The sequence below is a fragment of the Falco peregrinus genome, chromosome 1, assembly GCF_023634155.1.
Source record: "Falco peregrinus isolate bFalPer1 chromosome 1, bFalPer1.pri, whole genome shotgun sequence".
Classification (NCBI taxonomy): Eukaryota; Metazoa; Chordata; class Aves; order Falconiformes; family Falconidae; genus Falco; species Falco peregrinus.
In genome coordinates, this window is record NC_073721.1 from 49,463,163 (window position 1) to 49,478,381 (window position 15,219).

The window sequence follows — 15,219 nt, forward strand, 5'->3', positions numbered from 1 at the left end:
AGAGCAAGCTGAGCAACCTTACTGATACCTTAGGACCATTTAGAAATTAAGCTTAGGCCAGTGATTGACAGAAGAAGTGGCAGGATTACTTTTGATTGGTATTAAACGGTTCAGAATGGTAGTGGCTACCCTGGAAAAGGAAGGTGAAGAGACCAGTGGCTATTGGTTCTTTTTGGTTTTACCTTGGCAGGTAAAGATCATCATGTTGTTTCTCTAAAACTCCATGCAAGGATAGTGAAGTTATGTAGATTTATCTGGAGAGAGAATCTGCCTATTCACTATCTTTTTTGTTATCCAAGAAGAATGTGACTTTTTTTTAGTAGCTTTGCAGCTTACTCAACCTACAAAAATAATGTGGGAAATAAAAGGTTTCTGTCTAATGGGAAGTTTGGTAAAGTTTGAGCTTCTTCCATCATCCGTACTGCTAATGTTGATGGATTGCAGAAGCCTCATTGACAGTATTTTCTACTGCACTCTCCTCAGTCTGCTGTTTTCTGAAAATCACAGAAATTTTAGATCCATACTAGCAAAGTTATTACTGATACTGGGTTTTTTTCTGTTATTGTATGTCCCCATTCATCAGATGGGAGTGAAAGGCATTAATACTTTCTAAAAAATACTGAATGATGATGCTTCCTGAAGGCAGCAGTGTTTATGACCTTTGATCTTTATGCTTGTGGCTGAGATTTTTCAGATATGCCAAGTAAGTCAGCATTATTTCTTTGCACTATCTCTTTTCATTATTTTCAGGCAGTGTCAATTTTGGATTTTTTAATTTAAAAAAAATATTGAGGATGTGCAGGTCAAATAGAAAGAGAGAACTTGAATACCCAAGTCATTATTATTGGGGTGGAAAGTGTGAAAATATGTAGGCTTGGTATTATAGCTGAGAGTAGTGCCAGCAAAGGAGTGAGATTTCCATTTGGGAACGACCTTGAGCATTTCCTTTTCTCCAGATTCCCTAAATCCAGAGAGGAAAGTGATGGCTTTGCAAGTACTTCCTTGTTGCTGATTTTCAGCATGGCATGGGTCTCCAAGGAGCACTTCACCTGGCATTAAGGCAACAGCAGAATGCTATATTTACAGCAGTCTTGCAGTCTTGTGTGGGAATGGTTGAGGTTTCCAGCTGAAAGAGAGGAAACAGTGACCACAGAGTAAAGGCACTGTGGAATTACTCACTTTTAGCCTTTGTTCCACTCTTGATGTGATAAGGTGCAATCCATGCATGGATGTAAGGTTACTGCTATCAAGAACAAAAAATAGATGGCTTCTTAAAGAAACAAATTTACCATGTGAAGTTACTAATTACACTTTAATGATAGGCAGAAGGGCAAAAAAGACCAGTGTTTGCATAAAGCATGATAGGCATATTTTAAGTCAGGTCTTGCTCTGCTGTGTCTTGCTTCCTCTTGCTTCGTTCCCAAGCCACACTCCCTTTTTACTCTTTTTTTTTCTTTTCTTTTTTTTTTTTTTTTTATCTGTGACATCTGCTTGGAGCTTGTCCCTCCTGTGATACCATACTACTTGCAGCTGTTCAGACCTCCAGCTCTGAGCTGTGCATGGGGTGCCCTGAGCATACGGCCTTTTTGATGTGTGATAAAACAGAACCAAGCCACTGGGGGTATGGAGAGGGAATGCAGCAGAATATCAATAAACCTGTTCTGAACAAAGCTGCAGCTCTGTGGTGGAATAGACATTTCACTGAAGTGTCAAGTAGATGGATAATGTATTCTAATTAGGGACTGACTGATACCCTGGAACTCTGAGACCTTTGGAAATAAGATCCAAAATGCTAACTATTTTTGTAGTGTGTGTTTATTTTGCATTTGTTTAATGCCTTAAAATGTATTTGTTGCAGGAAGCTATATACTGAGCTAAGTTTTCTTGCAAAAACTTTCAGCTGTAAAATTGCTTATTGCCTGTTTTAAGGACCTTTGAAATTTGTATATAAACCTCTTGAAGTGTGCTATACATTGTTAAAATACAATACTGTGTTTACTGCCTGTTGCTCAGCATGTGATTTTGAGCAATAAGCTGTAGTGACATCAGAAGCAATGGTTTTGAGGGGTGGGGGGGTTTTGTTTGTTTTGGTTTAGTTTTCAAAAGTATTGCACTTGGAGTGGAGAAAATGAGCCAGATCTTGTGTAATTGTGTAAATTGGCATAGATTCATTGGCTTCAGACCTCTGATGCTATTTCTCCCCAGAAGAGGAGCTGGGCCTATATATATGTTGTACAGGCACAATACATTCAGAACTAGTGCTGAAGTTCCTAGCATATGGTAAAAATATTGTGCAGCCTTGCCTCCTGCGAGTCCCAAGGGACAAATCAGTTTCTCCACACCTGTGTGACCTTAGGCAGTGGTTCATTGTAATTTGATAGAGCAAACACTGGGAGTGGCAAAAATGGCTTGCAGTTACTAGAGTCTCTTATTTTCTACAGATATCAGCAGGATGACATGTTTCTGAAACCGGGCTAATTAAGGAATTTTAAATATTCTACTCTATTTTCTTGTATAATTGGAATGTCCCAATTTCCTCCTACAGAAGTAATGGAGATATGTTTTCCTGAAATATTTCTAAAACCTTTGGACCCCATACTGACAGAGCTTCAGATTTATGTGGGAGATGATAATGATTGCTAGCTAATGCAATATTAAAATATTTTCTTTATTTCAGTACAAAGATGGTTTCCAGATTTATTGTAGTACCACCAAGTTATTTTGAGGTATAGGATATAGTGACAAGCATATGTGTGGTTAAGCAACTAACAGATAAATTAGGGAAAGTTCAGAAGATTCAGACTTGAGACTGGGAAGTGGATTAGATTTCACATACTGCATCACACAGAAACTGACTGAGGCTGTAGCTGTCCTATGGTATTTCACAGATCTGTAAATGTTTTTTTAAAGATGCTCAATCCAACACTTAGCTGGCTATAACAAGGACTTAAGGGAGCAAAAGGCTCTTTTTTCTTTTTTCTTTCTTTTGCTCTGTTGCTTCATTAGCTTTGGGAATGCTGGTTCCATTACTGTGAGTTTTCCTGTATAATTTAAGAAAATAATGAAAGCGTGCATATTTTCCTCAGTGTTCTTGGCATTAAATCTGTCTTTAGATTTGTTTAGCCTCTTTTTTATACACAGTGTGGGCTGGTATCCTTTTGAATATTTCAAAACTGTAGAAATTGTTTTGGGTTGTTTTTATTCAAGATAGAAGTTTCTTTTTTTCTTTTTAAGATTGAAACATGAAAAAAAAATCATTGCAACAATACGTAAGTTCCCATCTCTCTGTGGCAGTGGTATTAGTGCATGCCATTTCAGAAAAATATCAGTGCTTCATGTTTGCGTTCTTCTCTCACAAGCATCCATAATAAATACCGTGCTGTTGTGGGATCCAAATGAGGTAATTTTAGTGCAAATAGCACTGATATTTAGTGCTAACTTTTGGGTTTTTTTCTCTTCTAGGATCAATAACTGTTTCATGTTTTGGTTCAATAGGGATGGATTTTGGAAGGCTTCCCTGAAAATCAGGAACAGGCATGGATGCTGCAATCATCTGGCATCATTCCTAGGCATGTTGGTAAGCAGTACAAGGTTTATGTGTGATTGCATCCAGTACGAAAGTCTGGAAGTGTTTATCCCCCCAAATCCTCAATAAATTCAATACCAATACTGAAGACACTGGAGTCACCAGACAGCAGAATATTTCAGTATGGTTCAGATTCACTCAAAAACCTGTGAGACTTTAAACCCTGTCTTTCACACAAGACCCCTTTTCTTACACGTTAGAGTTCTGTAAATTCAAGACCACTCCAGCAAGTGTCTCTGAGCAGCTATTGGTAGCTTTGTTTCTGTCCTAGGAGTGGGTCCAAGTTTTCTCTGACTTCCATCTCTAGAAATCAGCCTTTATCCTCAGACCAAAACAATTCTTTGTGTACTAAATACAAATTCATCCTTCTATTGAATTGGAGAATGCCAACCTAGCAAACTTTATTCCACCAAGTGAAGTGGAAACATTGTGACTTTAAGCTTGACCTTTCAGAGTATGGGTGGATTTGAGAGGAATGTGTGTTTACTGGCAGTGCTGATAGACAAGACAGTGACAGTTGCCCTTGCCATCTTAGAAGCCAGTTGTCCCAAATGAATGTAGTTAGAGGACCTACTTAGAATGTAAGAAATTATTACAACGGTGTGGAATACAGTGTGAAATGATAAATGTAGAGCTTGCTAGTGGATAGCGAACTGAATGTTAGCGAACTTGATGAATTGTCACTTTGGATTTGATCTGGATGAGATTTGACTGTTAATGAAGAATTCAGAATCACTGCAATAGAGTTAGGCAAAAATGTTTAATGTCTAGTACTTGCATGTATTTTTAATATAGCTAATAACATCTGAAGTTGAGTTTTGCTCACAATTATATCTGTGCAACCAAGACCTGAATGAGAATCTTAAAATTCAGTCTGTCTACTTAATGAAAAAGAAGATTGAGAGGAGATTTACAGTGTGTGAGTACCTTAATAGGGAGAAAAGTATTTGAAAGAGCTATTTGATACAGAGAAGAAAGTCATAAGAGGAACTTGTTTGAAACCTGTAATCAAATGCACTGAAAATAGTAATTAAATGACAGTGTTTAACTGTGAGGATGATTAGCCAAAAGGAACCTAGGGAACTGAGAGATTCCCATCTTTTGATGCTCTCTAGTCAAGTTTGAACACTCTTCTGTGCGATTATTAAAAAGTTTCACTGCTCTCACTACCAAAGTACCTGAGTTAAAAGTAATTGTTTGTGGTATAGAAGAGAATCGGTCCTGAATGATCTGTGGGCACTTCTGTCCTAGGCTCCAGGTACAGTGTTAAGTGAGGGGGAACCTTGTTAATTGGTGTGGATGATGGGGACAACTAGTACTTATGGGTACTGGACTGTATTAACATGTATTTTATCCCTCTATACTGTTTAGGAGGTGGAACAAAATTCTGAAATTCTGTTTAGAAGCAGCATAAAGTACTTGCAGGTAAAATATTCGGAAAGGAGAATGAGGCAAATGTGCTTGAAATACTTAACTAACAAGAGCTACACAAGTAACTAACAAGAGCTACACTTTTTTTCTTCTTCTTTTTTTTTTTTTTTTTGTGCTTAGTTGTGCTTTATGCTCCAGACACTGTGCTGGTAGAGAGGAACAGTGGGAAAAGGCTTGATCCCTTCACAGAAGGTGCAGTATGTGTTTGTTTCTAATTTCCACTAGAAACTGGAGTGTTGCCTGGTGTCAAGAAACACTGTAAAAACAGTGGGATCAAAATTTAGATGGTATCCCTTTAAGCTATATAAATTTATTTATATGAAATAAATCTAAACTGCTTGGGAAAAGTATTTGTTGACATTGCATTATTTTTTGTGCCAATGAAGTATGGGAAAATGTAAAGCTCAGTATTGGGCCTGCAAACAGTAGACTATGGCAGTACAGAATATTTGAAGGTTGGATCTCTTCACATGAGCTTAAATTTTGCTATGCATCTTTGCTAGATCCTGGGTTTTTTTCTGAGATGCAGATATACTTTTTAGGTATCTTCCATTAAATGACTGTCAAATAGACTTAGCTCTGTATTGTCTGTTGAGTATCATTACCAGTCATCCATCATGAAATAAAATCCTGACATTGCTCATGAAAAAAATCACGTTGGAAGTTTTAGGATTGGAATTAGAGGGAACATTCTTAACTAAAATGGCTTTTACTTGCTATAAAGGAGATTTGCTTATCAAAGGTCTTGCTTAAGGTTCAGTCTAAGAATTCGGAGAGCTATCCCCAGGTCCTGGTTCTTACTCATCCTGCTGTCCTGGCTACACGGGTGGCCAGTTACCTTGGCCACTTCCTAACTGTGCATCTGCAGAGTAATAGTCAGCTGTCAGTACAAGTAGCAAGGGACATGCACAAGTTATTGCTTGTGCCACAATATAAAGATTAAAGACCTTGATTTTGTTTAGGAAACTTTTTGGAGCTGAGCAAGACCTATTAAGTCATCCTCTTAGTTCCTAATCAGTGTCTAACTTCTAGAGGTGTACCATACAACCTTTGACTGGCCAAGTGATCCCCTGGTACAGCAACGTTTGGTGAAACCAGAAGATCTATCTGAACAGGAGATGTCAAAGAAACTGCTGGAATATCACAGAAACTTTCCTGAGGTTTTCCAGACCTACCAAAAAGTTTTGAAATCAATCAATGCAGACCAACCGTCTATGGATGTCCTCTCACAAGGTAAATATGTACCTTTGTGGCAAATCTGATAGTTGATAAACCCTTATTTGAAAGGTATGTCCTAGCCGTTAGAGATGGTTTGTAGGATTAGGATTAGTCAACACAGATGGCTCCCAGCTGAGCTGTGTTCTCTCTAGTATAGTGTTTGAGCTGTTCCTGGTAATTATTTTACAGGACTAGAGTAAGTGCAGATAACTGGAAAGTCTTAGTTCCACAGTCCTGCCAAGGAACAGCTGACTCAGTAGAGCAAATGTCACGGTTATTTCTGCAAGAGTCTCTTCTAAAAGGCTGCATTGTGGCTCAATTGTTAATCTCCCAAAGGGCTAGTACCTTCCACAAGTCTGATAACAAGAAGTAGGAGTAGTTCAAAGCTGGTAACATTTCATTATTTAAAAGCTGTTTGTCCTCATAGCTTTTCTGTTCAACAATTCTTGTTTGCCTTTGCCTGATTGTAATGCAATCTGACTTCTAATGTTGATTCTTCAAGAAGAGAATAAGGAAACTGCCAGAAAGACCAATTGATAATGTACTTTGTAGCTGTCAGTCTGTAGATGATCTGTTATATCCCAGTAATTTTGCATCTCAGAAAGGTCTTTTTTTAATAACAAGTGCTGCACTTTTAAGATAAACAAGTAGGAAGTTTATATTCTGAATTTACACATTAATTACCTCTAAATTACTTAATTAAATTTAAAAGTTCATATCATCATTCATAAAGAATTCATGCCTTGAATTGTAAATAAAAATGTGAGAGCCTGAATATTAATTATTATTAATTAATAATGTAGTGAGATAAATTGAAAACTGGAATGAAAAAATTCTCTCTAGATCTTTTTTCTGCAGTGCATCAAGCAGCCAGATATTTATTTTTTTTAAGAATAATTAGATGTGGAGACTGTCTAGGGGATCATTACTCCTAATTAACTTGGTTATTTACTGCAAATTAAGCATCATTTGTAAGCAGGGTGCTTTGCCTGTAATGTTTGTGCTTTTCAATACACTGGGCTATGGAAAATGTTCAGAATAACTAGAGCACTCCTTGGGTAGCTGATACTTGGTTTTTAGGAAGCTATGCAGCAAACACACTATTTTCTATTACTATTTTTCAGGGGTTTTGTTAAGTACTTTTATTGTTACAGATAGAGTTAAAAAAGAAAGAGGAGATTTCTCACCAATATTAGTATTACTGTGGAATGTTTCATACAATTATAAAAATCTGTAAAATTTTAAACTTTAATGCGATTACTGCTAATGTATACTAGGATACGTGACATCAAATACAATTGTACAGCGCAGTAACCCAGTACAGCTTGTGGCACCAGAGAAAGGGAGATACACAATCCCATGCGGTTGCAGTATGAGTTAGTTCCTCAGCATTTTAGGTCCACTATCTAGAAGTAGCAGGGCTGGAGTTTGTTGGAGATGCTTGTTATTGCAAAAAGATTTTATAATGATACCAAAGTGTGTAGCAGAGGGTCCTCAGAAAAAATTGTTAGTTAGTATACAGCAACGTGTTAACAGTGGTAGTTAAAATACTGAGCCTTATGATGTTCTCCAGCAATCCTTTGTGTTTGGATTTTTTTTTAATATGGGCTTATGATTCATACAAACATTACAAGTCTAAGCCTGTCCTATTTGTTAGACTAAAATACTGTTTTATTACAAGGACTCTTTAGAGTGTTATATTTGAACCGAAGATGTCTGGGCTAACACTTAATTGTATCTATTGCAATTACAGAGGAAATCAAAGCCTGTGTAGGTGTGCCCATGCTGCTTTAATCATGGGTAACCACAGCAGTCAGGTTTCAGTGGCGTGAACTTTAGCAATGGCATTTGAATAATGAACCCTGGAAAGCTTGCATAGCTTGTGCTGAAGCTTCAGCTGCTCTCCTCACTAGTTACTGTTAGCCATAAAAGGGGTATGGGGAGTAAGAGTCTTTGGCTATATTCAAATGCTATCCTAATCTTCCCTCACTGCTAAGCTGTGCCTTCTTTTAGCTTCTTGGTGATCTGTCAGGTTCTTTTTTGATTTTGTAACAAAGTTCAGATCTCTGTGATACAGCAATGTTGATGATGCTTCATGTGTCCTGTGGTCTTTCCAAAGCTTTTATAATCTGTAGATTGACCCAAATGTAGTTTTTCCTGCACGGTTCAAAGTGTAGAAGAATGATGTCCAGCAAACAGAGTGAAATTGGATAGAGAAGCTCCCATATCCTTTATACGTTATGCAAAAATAATGGATAAAAGAATAAAATCATACTCGGTTAAGTGTTGTTCGTGCTGTATTGTGATGTAACATCCTATGCTACAAGTCTATAATATTGTAATTAGGAGTCTGTTAATCACACACACACAACTGGATAAATGACATGTTAATTTAGCATCCTGAGTTTTTATGCTTAAATATTTGTTCACAAACTGCAGAAAGTATTAAATGTAATTATATCCCTCTAATTTGCATGGTAAAATTGTACCTATCAAGCAAAAATTACTTCTGTTAAAAACAACATGGTAAAAGAGCAATTATTAATTGAATCTGCTCTTTAAAATGCTTTTGACATCTACATCTACTGATGAAAGAAATTATAGGAATGTGATAATAGTAAGATTTCTAAAGTGCCTCTCAGTGCAAGTTGCTGACATGACAGTTTTATCAGTCCTGATTTTGGATGGAGTATCTGGATGTTTCGGTGATAAAATAAATAATCAGCATTATAACCTTCTTAAAATAAAGACAGAAGTTAATCAGTACTTATATTTAAAAAAAACCAACAACAACCAAACATGTAAACTGTATTTCTTGCCTTTCTCTCCTATTCTAGTCCTTACGTATGTCCAAACACGGCACCGATCAGCTGCCCCCTTTACACCACGGGTTCTGTTTTGTGGACCCCCAGGCAGTGGGAAGAGCCTGCAGGCAGCACTAATAGCTCAGAAATACGGTGTTGTCAACGGTAAGTTCTCAGTAAATATGCACTTTGCTGAATTCCCTCTTTCTCTCTTTTTGATCATTTATCTTTTGCTGTCTGTCTTTCTTACTTGCTCATAAAATTTCTCTGTTTCTCCATTGCTATGGATGTCAAATTTTTGAGGGAAGTGAAGAGTATTTCAATGAAGAAATATAAACCAATAGAGCATATATTCTGTGACAAACCAGTTCTAACATTTTTTCAGTCACCATTTTTTATACTCTTTGCATCACTATTTTTCCATGTGTTAGATTCCTGTAGTGCAGTGAATTCCTCTGTGGATCAGTGGATCATGAGTAATGTCTTTGCACTTTCAGCTGCCTGACCAAAATTGGGGTACTTTTAAAATAGATTTTACTCTGAACTTTAATGAAGACTCAGGTTCTGTGCATCTGAAGTAATGTATTAGAAAAGGAAGTAATTGTTTAAAAGTGTGCTCTCTTTTCTCTTGTAAAAGAGGCCCAGAAAATTCTGTATGAGACTTGTTCATGGTTAGCATGCTAATGTTATAAAGTCCTATAACATGAGTACACAGCTTGGTGATAAGATCAATGCAATATGTGTCCATGTTCTATAATGTCTTCTAATAGTGGAGTAGCCACAAATTACTTCAAACAAATGTCTCATATCTGTAAAATTTGCTGATTAGTCATATCTTCTTTGTGAAGTAAAATGGAAGTTTATTTCATTAGTATTCTTTCAATGTATATCAAATAAAAAAATCAGTTAAGTAGGAAATGATTTTTTTATCTTCAGGAGATTCTTTAATTAGTAGAACTTACTCTGTTGTCCATAGTGATGTGCCAGTTTGCTAGTGTCTTCCCTGAACTCCTGGTGAAGTCAAAAGATTTCATTGACCCTGGATTTGGCTTTACATGTGAAGAATAACCTCAAGATCTGAGTGGTATTGTTTTCAATTACAGGATCAGTAGATCTGCTCAGAAAAGAAATCAATTATTTCAAGTTCAACCTTGAACCTTCAGAAAAAAACCATATGTTTTCCATATAATTGGTCCAAGTAATGGCTAGGTCGTAGGTTTGTGCAGTTCGTTAGAGGTACAGAAACGGCTATAAAACTGTCTACCTATCAGTTTGGGCTTCTAGGTTTAGTATTCTTGTATTTTAAATCTTTTTATTGTTATTTTAGTGTTTTAAAAACCCCTGTGAATATGACTCAAATGATATCCAGTGAAATTAAAAAAGATAAACTTAAATTATTTAAAAATCTATGTTACAATACTGATAAGTACAAATAAAATTGATAGAATCATTATGCTATCAGTTATTTTAATAGCACTGTTTTATCGATTCATATTGAAAACATTTGTAGATTATTCAAAGCTGTATTTTTAATAATTGTTTAATTGGCTTAATGAAAAATAAAATGCATATTTGAATGTGTTAATGAAAAATTAACTTGTTTTCATGTTTCTGAATTATTTTTTTAACTTTATTTCTAAACCTGCAAGTTTGATAGTGTTTTCATCTAGGTCAAAATTCACATATTTTTTTTTAAAGTAACTACTATATGAGAGAGTTGCAGCTCTTTTTACTAAATACCTTTATCCATATGTTGAATTTTAAGTATACTGTAAACCAAATACTTGAAGAATTAAGTATTTAAAACAGAGTCAGAAGACTGTAATTTTTCAGAATAGTATTCAGCATATACTTAATTTCCAGTTAGGTCCTTGGGATTGAAGCACAGGCTTAAAAATTTAGACCTGTGTTTAAACAGTCGCATGAATTAGATTGAAATTATATATATATATATCAGTTGTCTTAAGTTGGGGTCTGTGCACTGAGTTTGTTACGGTTTTACACCATTTATTGTGAATATGAATTTGCTTCTCCAGGGCAACTAGTGCCTGTTGAAATTTGTGTTCATTCCTTGTCACTTAAACATTAAGCTTCATCAGCTTTGTCCAAGAGATGTTCCTGTGCAGTGTTCTTACTCTTGTTTGCCAAACAGTGTGATTAACAGGGATAATGCAGATGAAAGAGCTTTCTTCTTTTTTTGTTAAAGTCAGTGCAGCTGTAGATATTGGTGCTATTGATTTCAGAAAAGGTGGAATCAACTTATGATTATTAATTGAAAGGTCATGCAGTAACGTACAGAGTGACTTTTATCTAATACTTACCAAAACTGAGTTGAAACTAGGACTTGTGATGTTGTGTAACCTCTCTATGTCTTAGCTCCCTCTCTGTAAAATAAGGGTCAGGACTGTGGTATCTACAGGCATGGGGCAGTAAGACTCATTAATATTGGTCAGAAAGTGCTATCCAAGCCCAAAGTAGCAGTATTTCATGTACAGCTGTCCTGACTAATACTTTAAATCTGCATCTCCTGGTGTTCTGTGTATTTGAAGTCAATGATAGTATTGCATTAGCGCAGTTTTTTAAGTATAATTCTTACATGATCATTAAATGATCTAGGGAGTCACTTCCTTGAACTGTGGATTATCCTGCACCTCCAACAGTGCAGTTCAGATGCTGTTCAGCAGGTGTAACTTTATTCAGTAATTATAAGTTTATAAAAAGTGAAAACTGCTAGCAATCCCTTGAGTTATTATTTCAGAAACATATTTGATTAATATCTTTCCTTCTGTCTCTGTTTTTAATATGTTCTTTACCAAATGTATTCTTTTTTATTCAGTATTCTCCTGTGCTCGGTCTCTTTCGCTTTTTGCTCTGCTTGGCCAAAAAAAAAAATAATAATATACTAACAACAAACCCAAAAAACCTACAACTTTTATTTTATTCAGTGACCTTATTCCAGTATGCAGCTTCTGGGTTTTTTTTTTCTTTTCTTTTCTTTGTTGCTTCCTTTTTAAAATTTAACCTTGTGTCTTTTTTGTTCTTCCTTCCTGTTAGTTTGCTGTGGGCAACTGCTAAAGGAGGCTGTTGCAGAGAAGACAAAACTTGGAGAACTCGTTAAGCCTTATATTGACAATGGATACCCAGGTAGGACATGTTGTTGTCTCATTACACTGTAGTTACAAATTTGTGGCAAAAAATAAATTGTGAGTGATTTTTTCTTGGTCATATTCTAATCTGAGTTACATCAGAGTAATCTGGAAGTTGATTAATTCCATTCATTACATATGATTTGTAGCGCTGCATAACAGAAGTTAGATTTCAAAGCTCTTCAATATCTTCCAAGCAAATAGTTCACTGTTCCAGTGACATTCCAATTTCTTGTACACATTCCAAAATTTGAATTCCATATTTTTATCTCTATAGATGTATAATTCTAAAATGTTATTTTTATAAATTTTTTACTACACTTAAAAACTTTTATTTTTAAAACTTAAAAAACTTTTAATACACTTAAAAACTGTTACTTACAACACAGTATGGTGTTTCATTTGTATTTCAAGTGGATTTCCATAAAGACTCTGCTTTTCTATGTGGATTTTGACTTTTAGAACGCTACTGTAGATTCCTCTACTTTCATGCAAATATTTTAAAATTAAAGTTTCTTTGCACTTCATTTCTATCAGCACTTTTGGGTTAGGAGAGGACTGCCATAAAGAATATCTAAGCATGCTTTGCTTTTGGAAAGCTCTGCAGTGATTTCGTATAAATTATAAATACTATAAGTTCCTTAGAGCAGCAGCTTAAACTTACATGTTTGTTAGTGATCTTGCACAAGGACAGCTCCTGTATGTGGTGGGTATTAAAAATCAGAAAAGATCTGTGGTTCCAAAGGATAAGTTGTGTTTCAGTAGGGTGGAAGAATGTTTATTTTGCCAAATCACAGTGGTCTGGAAGAGGAATTTTCAGTCCTGTTTCTGGCAACAGGCCAAATGGTTACCAACAATACAAATATAAGGAGACAATCTTGCTGAAGATTGAGAAATCTCGGTTAAGCTTCAGTATTAATGGAATTTTGAGCAAACCCCCCCAGAGCAAAGAGAAATCTTCATTGTCTTTTATTTTTGGCAAGGAAAATAATTTGGTGAGGTGGAAAGCTTGAAAGTCCTGGGTTTTGCACAATAGCTTAATTCTTAGACTGAATTACACAGATCTGAGACATGAGCCTATAAAATTAACTGAGGTTCCCTTGATACCATACCAAAAGATTCACTACTTTTCTAAGCATTTAAAAAAAGACCTTTGGCAGCCTGCAGCTTTGGGTATTCTATCCCTCTGTCAGTCACTTTATCAAGCCACAAGGCAATACATTTTAACTCTAAACTTCATCTGTAGTGGATGGATTGCATTTACTTATAATGCAGTAACTTGGCTTGTTCAATGCATCAATTTTCTGTGGCAACCACTCTATTGCTGGGACTAGGAGTTTATGTGGGAACCACTAGAATGGAAAACATGAATCTCTACAGCCTGAAAGAAGGAAGCTGGGTCCTCTGTAATGCAGGCACAGAGATCTAGGAAAGGATTTTCTGATTTGGAGGTATTGCTAATCAGAATGGCCTTTTCACTCAAAGGCAAGAGATCTTAGCCTATGTGAATTACAATGCACCCTGGATCTTCACATATGGGAGTAACTTCGTGTGTATAGTCTGATTGACCTGAATGTGACTACTTGTGTATCCAGTCTAACTCACACATGGAGATCATTTTAAGCTCTGGGTTTGTGTCTTTTTCATGGTATCCATCAATGTCAGAACCTTATGTGCGTACTCTAATTTCACTTTTTTCTCATCTCTGTGAAGTAAAGGACAGCCTCACTCTCTAAATTTCAGTTATGGCTGAGATGGGAGTCTGGATGATCTATTTGTTCAAAGATAGGTCCTTTAAAAGCTTTCCTTACTAAAGTGCTCTTTGTATATTTTATAAACTTCATCTTAACCATTAAAGTTCCTTAAAGGAGATACCAAAAGCATTCCCAATAGAGTAAAATAATTGCACAGATTGTAATTTTTAGCCAGTCCTAAAAATATGCACATCCTTAGTCCAGGGGAGCTGCTTTCATTTCAGGAAAATGACATTGAAATTGTAATTCCTTTCTTCCTCCAAATTAGAAATTATTTCAGATTTAGATTAATTTTTTAATATAGCATGCAAGGATAAAGCTGTACAATGCTCCTGAAAGTTAATGGGAATCATAACCATGTTGTGCTGAAAATTTCTCCCTTAGTTTTTCCTGTATGCACATATATTTTATTTTGTGGGACATATTACGGAATTAAGGGCTGAATAAAAATAAATATTATATAGCAATACCAGAAATAATAAGTTCTGTCATTTTGCTAATCCTCCTCTCCCAGGAATAACAAAGAATGAATTTACATTAGTAAACACTAACAAGAATTCATTATGGCCCTCGCAAGAGGCTTGGAGAAAATGAAATAATATAGTGTACTGAAGGGGAAAGATGGGCAAAGAATCCTTGCTGTCTTGCTACAGAGTTACAACCAGGTTAATACAGAGGAAAGATTCTCACACTATTGACTATATTCAGTTTCAAGAAAATGAAATTTGAAAAGAGTTAGTTTAGTCAATAGCAGACAGTGTTATAACTGGAAAAGCAATTAGAACTTCAAAATTTTCATTGCATTTCTAGTTATTTACCAAGTAAGCTTAGTTGCTCCTTTGGGAGAGGAATCATGCAAGTGATAACATCACAGAATACTCTGGAACTAAAGACAGACCATGAGAAATGTTGTACTCAAATCATTACTACTCAAAATGAAACTAGTGCCATAAAATCTTGAGGATGTGCCTCATATATTCTTAAAATGCTTGCCCTGGGGATTGATCTCAGTGTGGTTTCCCTTCTTGTGGACACAACTGATTGCATACAATTAGTCATTTAAGCTTGCCAACGGATTATGTTGTGGTGTCATAAAAATGCTCAAAAACTAGTTTACTCAAAAAACAGCTTATTTAAAGCTACCTTGTTACTGAGTTATTGAGGCTGTCCACTGGTCTGTTCTAGTTCTGGTTGACTCACTCAGATCTCTTCTTGGGTTTAGGATTCACAAACATTCTTTATATTGTTTTTTCCTGTACTGCAGCTTCATGTATACAACA

General features: G+C 35.8%; 1 protein-coding gene across 1 annotated transcript in view; it reads left to right on the forward strand.

Annotated features, from left to right (window-relative positions):
- Positions 1-15,219, forward strand: part of AK8 (adenylate kinase 8) — a 72,761-nt gene that overhangs the window by 18,401 nt on the left and 39,141 nt on the right. The window contains exons 6-10 of the mRNA XM_055796011.1: positions 3,496-3,577; positions 5,138-5,209; positions 6,050-6,250; positions 9,073-9,204; positions 12,094-12,183. Coding sequence (XP_055651986.1) covers positions 3,496-3,577; positions 5,138-5,209; positions 6,050-6,250; positions 9,073-9,204; positions 12,094-12,183 — 577 coding nt within the window. The remainder of the gene's footprint in view (positions 1-3,495; positions 3,578-5,137; positions 5,210-6,049; positions 6,251-9,072; positions 9,205-12,093; positions 12,184-15,219) is intronic.